General features: G+C 33.4%; 1 protein-coding gene across 1 annotated transcript; it reads left to right on the top strand.

The window, feature by feature from the left end:
- Positions 1-3,399: 3,399 nt before the first annotated feature.
- On the top strand, positions 3,400-9,359 carry LOC117115680 (cytosolic Fe-S cluster assembly factor NUBP2 homolog). Its single transcript, XM_033259586.1, has 9 exons — positions 3,400-3,555; positions 4,533-4,596; positions 4,847-4,930; positions 5,151-5,212; positions 5,511-5,614; positions 6,679-6,830; positions 7,045-7,250; positions 7,375-7,464; positions 7,755-9,359. The coding sequence occupies exons 1-9, from the start codon at positions 3,511-3,513 to the stop codon at positions 7,869-7,871; spliced, it is 924 nt and encodes a 307-aa protein (XP_033115477.1). The 5' UTR covers positions 3,400-3,510; the 3' UTR covers positions 7,872-9,359.
- The last annotated feature ends 2,331 nt before the right edge of the window (positions 9,360-11,690 follow it).

Consider the following 11,690-nt stretch of genomic DNA (forward strand, 5'->3'; position numbering starts at 1 on the left):
AAAGATACATTGATCAACTACCGAAATCATTACAAGATGAAGTATTAAACATCACAAATCTAATTTTTTATTACAACATTTTATAATCTCATTTTTTATTACAACATTTTATAAATTTTGCCCAGGCTTAGTGTTCTTATTTTCTTGTCAATTTCAGGCTCAAAATATTCTTATTTTGTCCTTAGTTTTTATGCAATTTCAACCTCAGTGTTCTTATAAAATGTTTTCTTATAAAATAAGTACATGTGAAAACTTTTAATATGGTCTCTGAAAATGTGGGTAGTAATGTCTTAAATGTCTGAATTATTGTACTCTCTTGGGGTGGGGGGTTGGCAAAAGCCCATATTTAGTGTCAATGAAAACTTTTTGATTTGTCAATTTGTAAGAAAGATTTATCTAAATTTGATTAGGCAAGACTTTTTGTACACCTTGTCAAATATTTATTTTTTTTTTATTAAAAAAAAAAGAATTTTTCAAAGCTAAGAACGTAGATGTACGGTAGTTATATGGTGATAGTTTGCTGTGAATTATGTTTTCTGTTTTTGGTTGAAATTCAAATTTTGCTTCATGTGTATTCAAATGCAATGATGAGACACTACTTCAAAACATGGTAACTTACTTCAATATTGTTACATAACAGTTATATAAAGTTTACATGCAATTATTACTTAAGAGTGGGATTTTGTAAGTTCTCATTGAGGTGTTTATTTTTGCATAGAGGGCATTATCTTAATGTGTGATAAATTTATTAATTTCTTGATTGATTGATTCAGGACCTATGGATTACGAGCAGTGGTGGCAGGGAAGCATTTCTCTCCCCCCCCCCCCGGACGGACCTGAACCCGCCTGTCGTCCGATAAACGACTAGGTCGTCGGACCGACAATTAATCAAAACAATAATCCTATCCAAATAACGCTTTTTTGATAGCTAATTGTGGTCTAAAAGCACCAAATCAAGCCATTAAACTCTCCCCATGGACCCTAACAGTTATTTTTTTTATTCCGGGCAGTCGACTAAGGCTTCGTAGTGGCCTTGGTCCGGACCCCTCCGTCAGCAAATTTCTTATAAACCATTAGATGAGAATCTTCTTATTAACCATTAGAAGTTAATTTAATTAATCAATTAAATGTAATATTGTACAGAATGATAAGATAAACTGAGAAGCAGGCTAATTAATATACATTTTTCATGTTTTATAAATTATGCTATTGAAATTATTAGCATATATGTATGACAGTTATATATAATGTGCTTAAGTAAAATGATAAAAACTGATAAATGAAAATTGTCTGTTCATTTATTCATTCTTTATTATATCTTTTATAAACATCACAATACAATTTGTACATACAGTAAAATAAAAATAAGAATATAATCAAAACACTTAAATTTGGGAAGGGGATTGTTGATTATGTAAGGGGAGGATGTTGGTGTGTTGTCATCTAGCTGAATCATCTCTTTGCAATTTCTTGCCATGTGACCAGTTTTGTTACAAGTGTGGCATTTTATTTTCTCTAGCTTTTTTGGACAACCATTGGCTGAGGTAAGGATTTACGTCATGTACGTTCACATGCTTACCTCTTATGTTAAGTCCTGATGTTATAACCTTCACACGTTCGCTGTGATCATCGATATAAACTCGCCATAAGTTTTTTTTTTTTTACTTTCTGTAAACCGACAAGGTGATCACAGTTCATAACTGTATTCAATACGAAGTAAATATCTTCCTCTTTTAGATATTCCTCTTCCTTTTTCCTAATATCGTCGTCTTTAATAAAGACAGGCTTAACATTTTGTTCATTACTACGATTCGTTGTCGCCATGGCGATAAGCAGTTCGCGAACAATCAACTGAATTTGTGCTTATTGGAGTGTATCCTCAGCGACAGTCCACTTGGCTCGTTGTTAGGGTAATCAATGGGGTGTTACTGATCGTCCTTGTCTGGGTATTTCTTTGGCGCTAAAACAAAGCTGTGTTGAGCCTTGGGCTACTCGACAAACTGCCAGGAACATCCAAAAGCAAAATTTAAGATTGGTAAATACTCACAAAACCTTATCAATAAGAACACGATCAACGATTTTAATCAGATTCACTTAAAGAAAACAGGATTTTATACGAGTGGATAGATAACTGTACGTATACAGTTAGTACGCCACCAATCTCCTCTAGGCCCCCTATATAAAAAAAAAATACATACTAAAACAAGAAATCACACTATTGGAAATACTTATTTTAAGAAATATTTTCTTACCATAAGAAAGTTTTCTTACGAAAGGACCCAGAGCAGAGAAATATGATTAAAAAAAATATTATTATCATGTACGTGATAATTATCACGTCACGTAAAAGTAATACTACGTAATGTACGTGGTGATTATGACGTACGGAGGTTGAATTTACTTAAAAATAGGAAACTTTATTGAAACAAGATATCTTGTCTTAAAAAATCTTCTTATTAAGTAATTCTACAAAGAATTATATCAGAGAGAACATTGTGATGACGTTGTTATTGTTACCATAACTTTAAAAGCGTCCAGGAAGTTTAAAAAAACAACAAAAAAACAACAAAAAAACAAAACAAAAAAAACACGTTTATTTGGACCCCAGCGTGCACCCATACACCTAGAAAACAAAACAGGGGTTTCAGCAAGGACTGTACATTAGTGCCATTTCCACAAATAGGACACGTCGCATGGATGGCGAGTTTGGTTAACTGTGTTCTAAGAAACGTAAGGTGTGAGTTCGAATCGCGAGGAAAACTTTTTTTGCTGTTGTTGATATGTTGTATAATTAATAAGACAAAAAATGCATATTTGACGAAAAACTTGGAAGCAGTTAATGAGAATCAGATTTTTGAATATTCAAAAACTGGGGGAAAAGGAGCGTAAACCCCCTTTTTTCAGCCTTTTCCCCCAGTTTTTAAATACTCAAAAGTCTCTCATTTACCGCTTCCGAGTTTTTCGTCAAATTTTGTTTTTTTTGTCTTAGAAAAATCAGTTTTAAAACATATCTAAAAATATTTAAAATTGTTATCTTCCTATACTGCCCTCGTCGGAGCTTTTTTCTTTACAAATTAAAGAAAATGTGATTGAATTTTTTATCTTTATTTTTTGACGATGCCCACAAATTAGTCTAAATTTGTTCTGATGTAAGATATTGCCATTCTAGACCTCTGTCGCTTATTTTTATTCCATCTGATGAGTATCTTAAAAATAAATAAATAAATAGCATAAAAGAACTTTTTCGATCCACCTGCCCCTATTTATCATTTTTTTTAATGAAGGGCAAACAAACAATTTATGTTTTTTTTGGGGTTTTTTTTTTTGCCTTATTATAATGTGAAATACGCCCTCAGTTCCAGTGTAATAATAGAGGGTGACAGACTTACTGGGGAAACAGGGAAACTGCATGACATTTTTACGTACCCTCGCTCTCGACATTTCTATGGTCAAGGTCGACCAGGAGGAATGTAAATAAACATTGAAACGTGGCCAAAATACATTTGCTTGATGGATGATGACTATAATAGCGGCATGGGTTGCCCATCAGAATCCGTGCGTTTAAATATTAATTAACTAATATTTATTAAATTTGTTTGCTTTATTTAGCATAAATCCACTAGGCCTAGGCCAAACCTAATTCTTGAACCCGCCTAGCTAGGGCCTAGGCCTAGCTAGGGCCTAGGCCTAGCTAGTGCTAGCTAGCCTAGGCCTACTAGTCTATAGTTTAGTCAGTTTAATACTGTTCATCACCAAAATATGATTTTTTTTGGATTAATTTTTTTTTTCATCTCCACAACAAAAAGAAATATATTTGTAGCTTTTATTATTGCCTAACAACAGTAGGCCTAGTCCGGGTAGTGCCTATCTTTTATACACTTTTAAAACCATACGATTTTATTTTTTTAATGTTTTAGAAATTTAATATTACTGTATTCTGAAACTAAATAAGTCAGTGTAATAACTAATAATTCAAATACTGTATTTAGCTTTCAAACAAAGATTTATATTTTTAAAACGTACACTGCTAGTTTTTAAATGTTTTAAAATTTTATTAATATTTTAAAATGTTTCAAACTCAAGTCTGAATTAAATCGTTTATATTCAATTCTTTAATATTCAATATTTATTTAATATCTAAGTCATTTTTTACACAATGTTTTAGTATCTAATACCTATATCAGTATAATTTTACCCAGACTGTGGTTATGTCAATTTTCTGTTTTTTTTTTTTCATATATTGTATATTTGTAAATGTTCAATATTTGTGAATGCACCGTTCTTGTGTGCTGCTGTTTTAAAAGTGGAGATTGTTATTATACAACAACTTTAGTTTTTTAGTTTATCAGGCACAAATTAAAATGAATCCTATATTATATTATACCCTGCCAATTTACGAGCTTGAAAAAGGAAATAGTAAATAAATATTCAAAATCTTTTGACTTCCTTCAGTTACACTAATAAATACGGTAAAGGTTAACCAGTTTTCATTCAGAATTATTTACAATGTTGTTTCCTATTTTATTTTACAGAGCCTTGCTGGTAGGGCAAAAGTTTGTGATGGTTGCCCAGGAAAGGCCTTGTGCCAAAAACAAGGTAGGGTAAATAAGAAATACTCATTACTCAACACAACAAAAATAATTGTCTCCACCCAACTTTTTTTGCAGTTGATTTGAATTAAGGAAAAAAAAAAAACAATAATTAAAATTTGTCGTACTGTACTAAATTTTCTCATGAATAAAAATTATTTTTTTTTATATAATAATAATATAATATAATATAACACTGCTTCCAGTGTTTTTATCTCATAAATATGCATTGCATTTCATTGTTGTTTGTTTTCTAGGGGGTGTTGACCCTGATCAAGAGATGATAAATCTCCGAATGAATGCAATTAAATACAAGATTCTGATTCTCTCAGGAAAAGGAGGTTTGTGCTGTAATTTTGCTGCATTATCAGCTAATTTTAGTCCTTTAGACCATGTTAGCTGATGAGATGTTTCAGAGTGTGATATGCCAAAACGTCTTTTTTTTTTTTGTTCAATGAGTTATTGACAAGGGTGGGCTTGGTATGTCCAATGGGACTGAACCATATAAATGCCACTTGCCAGTTCTAATACATTTCTGTGCTATTGTCTAACAATTTTTAGGTGTGGGGAAGTCTAGCATTGCTGTAGGACTATCAATCTCTTTAGCTCAACATTCAAATAAGGTAATTTATAATTATTAGTGTTCAAAAATTTTAGGGATATGATCCGGCCTAATGGTTCAGTTAGTGAAGCATCTGTAACTGAACTGTAAATCCTTGGTTCAAATCCTGATCAAGACAATAATGTTTAAAAAAACATTCTGTATCTTTGAACAAATAATTGTTACAGGATTAACCTGATAATTTCTTTGTATTGCTAAACAAAACAAACATATTATCTATCATTATTATATTTAAAGAAATAGAAATAAAAGTATGAAATGAGATCAATACGTAAGGCTTTTATTATTACAATTTCAAGGTTGGACTTGTCGATGTGGACATCTGTGGACCGAGTATTTCCAAATTGATGGCCGTGGAAGGGGCAAAGGTTGTCAACACCCAATATGGCTGGACCCCTTTAAAGTGAGTGAAGGCTTAAGCTCTGTCCATAGTTTATGCTCATATATAGTCATTGTATGCCTATATATGGTCATGATGTGATGTCATCTTGAACATATTTAGGCATGTGACATGTTTTTGTCAAATAATATGTCAACACACAGTGTGGTTTGAAGCACTTGAATCATGCTGTTGGTCAACACTATTATAATTTTATGTGACAAATTTGTATATGGACAAGATGATGTCATATTACACTCATATATGTGCATATGACATTTATTTGTCACATAATATTTGATAAGTGTGTACAGGGCCTAAAGCCTGGTTTCCATTCAATTGCTACATATCGCTACAGCTTACTTACCGTCTATACTCATGTATAAGGTGACCCCGCGGTATAGGATGACCCCCGAGTTTGAGAAGATTTTTGGGCGATTTTTGTATGTCGGGCGCACAAGGCGACCCCCCCTACTTAATGTTCGAAATTCCTACGTTTTACTGCTTCTTATGGTTCTGATACTGCGTCTAGCTGGATAAAAATGGAGCCAAATGCGAGGCTAATCTTCCGAATAATACCATTTTATGAGTTTTTAAATGTTCATAAAAATCTTATTTTCCCATATTTAAAATTGTGTTCATTCATCCTAACATTTAGTAGCTTCATTGCAGTAGTAAATTTGTATGTTACTGACGATCTGCACATAAGACATAATTTTAAAAATCTAAAACTTGTATGTCTTGCATATAAAACGACCCCTGTTGTTTTATTGTAATTTGCTATTTTAGCCTTGTCTTATAAGCGAGTATATATAGGGTACTGCAATCGTTGCACTGTGTAGCTGTCCCTGACGCAGTCCGTAATACTCCCTGATTCAACTGACCAATCAGCATCGCCAAAGCGGTTGGCGATAGCTTTTTTATGGAAACCATGCCAAAGCTTATACATGTGTTTAAAAATACAATAGCTGTAGGGGGAGCCCTGTAATTTTAGCTCCTTCTTTAGGGGTTCACCTTCAGGGGTTCATGGCACCGTCACAGATGTACAGTACTATAATCAATTTTAAGTAACTCTCATTATGACGCAGGTCACCTCATGAGGATGTCAAAGTGATGTCAGTTGGCAACATTCTAGAGCACTCAGACAATGCCATCATCTGGAGAGGTCCAAGGAAAACACAGCTCATCAAACGATTCATTAAAGACACTTTCTGGGGGCGATTGGACTATATTTTGTTTGGTAATGTATATATGAGTTTCTGACTATTTATCTATCCATTTATTAATGTATGCTTCTATTTATAGTATTTGTTTATCTGTGTGTTCCAAACAGTATGGCACAAAAATGGATTTGGCCTCCCACCCACAAAATATCTTGTTTCATTCCAATGATATCCGCTTATTGTTAAAAAATTAATAAAAATTAAAATGTACATAATATGATTATGTTCCAGATACACCCCCGGGCACTAGTGATGAACATCTGACAGTAGTAAGCGCATTGAAAAATGTCAAACCAGAGGGCGCCATCATAGTTACCACACCTCAACAGGTTGCCTTGACAACCATCAGAAAAGAGATTAATTTTTGTCGAAAAATGGGCATTAGGATTATTGGAATCGTTGAGAATATGAGTGGTTATGTTTGCCCTTGTTGTCAGGTAAGGCTTTTTTTTGTATAATAGACAAAAGGGGGAAGGGTACAGGAAAAGGTGTTAGGGCTAGGAGAAAATAACAGTTGTATAATATATTAGCCTCAATGTATTATTTTTTCTTAATTTGCAGGAGGTATCATATTTATTTCAATCTGGCGGTGCTGAAAAATTAGCTGATGAGTATGGTTTAAAATTACTGGGCAAGATTCCTGTTGACTCGGTAAGTATTTCTTACAGCACACTGAGTCAAAACTATGCAATGTAGTATCTAAAAGTTGTTATTACTTTGAAAACAGTTTTGGCCTATCCAACCCTTCTCAGTTCAGGTAAAACTACATCCAGGAAATAATATAGGATTTATTTAATCCTCTTCTACATTAAAAAAATAAATAAATAAAATAGAATATAGAGGTGGAAGGAGGTGGAATATCAACATTTAAAAAAAATCAGAGGGTCTGGGATAAGGTGGGGGAGACTTCTTTCTTTAATTTTTATTAATTTTCTTCTCAGAATTTAACAGCATGTGCTGAAGAAGGGAGCAATTTGTTCACCAAGCATCCAGACTCGCCTGCTTCAATTGCATTCAGAAAAATCGCTACAGAACTCGAGACTACCTTGCCCAGGTGACATCATTCGCCGAGAGAATTGGGTAAAACTTAATACGGGTATTAAAAATAAGGAATGAACTGGAGGAAGGAATCACTTGACTTGCATCTCGTACAAGAGGAACAATTGATCTGTGTATCGTATGACTAATGCCGCCCTGTACAGACTACCTAATTTTATTTGACAAAAACATGTGACATGCCTAAATATGGTCATGATGACATCACATCATGGCCATATATAGGCACATTATGACTATATATGGGCATACAAGTTATTTTATAAAAGAAAATTTGATAGTGTGGACAAAGGTAGAAGTGTCAGAACTTGCTGAACACTATTTATATTGCAAATGCACACAAGGATCTTTACATTATATTTTTATGTATCTTAACCAGGGAAGAGACTTAACTAATACAGGGTGATATACCTACACTATTTTTCATTATCACCCCTGAGAAGAGCACTGTTGACCAAAAGCTAGTGTATTGTCAATTAAAACTAATCTGAAAAGTTCCTAAAATTTTACATTGTTTTTTATATACTACGTCTCAAAGATTAAGTCAAAAATTACAGTATTTTTTTTTTTTTGGATAAAGGGGTGATTATGGTTTAGTATTGTGGAGGGAAACAGGTGGACTGGGAAAGGGGCCAAAAGGGGCAATCCCTTCCTAAATAAACCTATTCTGAGGCTTCTGTAAATTTTTCATTTCCAGTGGAATTGGGGATAAGCACATTAGAATTATTAAACAGCAGGCTTGTAGCCATATCCATATGCTTTACTTTGTTATCCTTTACAATATATGCAACATTTTGAATGCATGTATGTATATGTGTATGTACCATAGATCCTTGGGCATAAGGCCACCCCTTACATTATGCCATATTTTATGTACCAGCCTTTCCTTGTGCAAAAGCCCAAGGCATGACTTTTACAAAATTATATTCTCAGAAAAAAACATCAAATGCAAGGGGACACCAAAAATTCAAAAAAGCTGCCATTTGATTAAAAAGGGGACACCCAAAATTTGACCCAATTTTGTGTATGGGCTTAAACCAGAGAACTACAGTACATATACGTATGTATTCAGATCCCATCACATTTAAAAATTATATTGAACAGTCTCTAATACACCAGGGTCAAAACTTAAGCGCTCCCCAGCACCCTCGTTTAGTTACTGGGCCGGTATCTATACGAATCCCAATTTGCCACTGTGTAGCAAACATTAGGTGTGTAATTGATAACTTGGTGATAGCTGCTTCATAACGAAGCAGTGTGACATAGTACTCTACTGTATGTGACAGGTATTCAAATACATTAAAATAATGACAGTACAAAAACACTCACTAAAACATACTGTCCTGATACACATGTAGTTTTATTACCATTGCATACAATAAAAACTCTATTTATAAAATCTGAGTGACAATGAAGAGGTTAAATTCTCCTTTCTTACAGTATTATCAAATTCACAAGAAATAATCTGAATTAAAGAAATGATTTTTCAAGTGTTTGTATTTTGTGATTAATTTCTTTCTTTCTTATCTCTTTTAGTTAATTTTCAAGTATAAGCCTACACTGCCTTAGATATATTTTGATCTTAATATGCATCATCAAGAATGATTTATTATATATCTACAGATAGATGATTCATCTAATGCAGATGAATTATTCCCATAGAGGGCAATGTTTCATCAAAAATGCAGATGGCAGGCTCCAAAAGATTGTCTTAACCCCAAATAAACAGAAATGTTTGACTGAATACAACATCTGGGTCAACTACTTTTGAATGACATAAAACATAGTGAAAATAAGTATTATAATAACAGTACTGACATTTCTATGTTAAGCAATATAAAATTCAATGGAGTCTAATAAAACTATTTTCCTAAGGTTTATGCAAGTCAAAAAAGACTCGGAAATCAGCACGTTCTACTGCATTCCTGGTAGCAAGCAAGGATCGCACACAATCTATCTTCTGATAAATTTATAATGCTAGTATTTTTCACTTGAACGATCATTTTGGGAGACCATTAAATGGTTTGGGTGTGCGAGTTTGACACGAATCATTGACTAGAGAATGATTTGTGTCATTTTCTTTTTTGGGGTTTTCATACATTTACATTTGGTTCATGCACAATTTTCTCCAAAAGGTCACCCAATTCATCAAATAAAGATAAATGATTTATCCCAATCGGAGCTGAAAAATTAATAGTATGTAGGCCTACATGGTTGATTTGTTACATGCAATGGTTTGTTACATGGAAATGGTTTGGCGCAGCGGGGATGGTTGGTTTCCCAATCTCTAGGTCGGGGTTTCAATCCCTCGCTGTGCATTTCGCTTGTGGCCTTGAGCAAGGCACTTTATCTGCATTGCTTCTCTCCACTCAGGAATATAAATGAGTATCTGAGGAGGTTCAAGTGCAAAAATTCTCTAATATATTTCATGCAGCAAACTATGGAATTTTCCAATCACTGGGGTAATAATGTGGAAAAGTGCTCTGAGACAAAGCCTGTAGACATATTATTATTATTATTGACAATCGTGCCCTTAAAGCAAATATCATTAGGCCTACTCTAGCCTACTACATATCATTGAGGTTAAATGTTCTGATTGGTATGAAAATTCTACTACTAAGGTAAACATTGATTATACAATTATATTTCTCCTGAGTGTATAATATAAAATTGATTAAAATAGTTGAACACTTTGCAAAGGCTTATGTTTTTATACTGTATATCTATATGCATTAAAAAATAAACTTTAAAATATTGTTTTAAATACAATAATATAATTTAGTCCATACATTATATAACGTTAGCAAGGAGGCAAGGTAAGACCAGCCAGTCAGTGGTGGTATCAGCTGGGTCTGGGGACACAGGACCACCATCAGGGAACCATGAAACCCTGAAGGAAAAGTAGCCAATCACTTTGCAGAGGAAACTGCTCTTGAAAAAGCATTTTTACCGTCTGTGGGTGCCTATTCCACATATTTAGAATTGCTTATTCTTCATTTGCTTATCTCAGCCCCAAATATGGTGGGGCTGAGGTGAATTCCTAAACCCCTAATGGGTAAGTCTGTTCCTCTGTCACTGCAGTGCAATTTAAGTACCATTTAAATAATAATAATAATAATAATATTACATAAAGATGGAAGTATAACAATGCTAAAAACTTACCAAAAATAAAATTATTTCCTATTATATATCAAAAGCATAACTTTTCAAAAAATATTCGACATTATACATTAACATAAGTACAAACATAAACTATAGTTACTCCTATTTAAGCATAGCCCTTTTCACCATAATGCTATGGTTGAATATTTATCATCGTACCGAAAAAGAGTGCAATTTTAATACAATTAAATACACGTACCAATTTAATAGGCTCTGTTTACATTACATACTGGTTTATATAATTAAATACAATCGTTATCTTCATCTTGTTATCTGTCAAGTTTGAAATCATATGCAGTTACTATGGTAACAATGTATTTAGTACCACCACTGACAAGAAGAAGCTGAGAAAATGCAATAGCCTCTCTTGAGTTTCGCTCCATTGCAGGGAAGGCTAGGGAACAGAAAGTACAAACTTAAAAATATCAAATCAAACAAATGCCTGGAATAAACGCTTGTTAAAACAAACACACCTCTTTATGTAAATTTTGCAGGCCAAGTAACCAAGTAGCAGTGCTTAGCAGAAAGTTTAATTAGGAGTTATAGCCTGAAACAGATCAGAACTAATCAAAGAATAACAGAATCCTCCCAGTATTTTAAATACATACAAATATATAGGGTACTGTCATAACAGGTACTGTCATAATACATTAATAATT

Source organism: Anneissia japonica, unplaced genomic scaffold (genome assembly GCF_011630105.1).
Source record: "Anneissia japonica isolate Jap-2015-1 unplaced genomic scaffold, ASM1163010v1 scaffold288026_len309160_cov177, whole genome shotgun sequence".
In the NCBI taxonomy this organism is placed as follows: Eukaryota; Metazoa; Echinodermata; class Crinoidea; order Comatulida; family Comatulidae; genus Anneissia; species Anneissia japonica.

Bases quoted from the DNA above. Each gene is read 5' to 3' on its own strand.
- LOC117115680 (XM_033259586.1), top strand. From the start codon at position 3,511: ATGGATGATGACTATAATAGCGGCATGGGTTGCCCATCAGAATCC. The intron at 4,597-4,846 runs GTAGGGTAAATA...TTTGTTTTCTAG, and splicing joins GGCCTTGTGCCAAAAACAAG to GGGGTGTTGACCCTGATCAA. The intron at 6,831-7,044 runs GTAATGTATATA...ATTATGTTCCAG, and splicing joins ATTGGACTATATTTTGTTTG to ATACACCCCCGGGCACTAGT.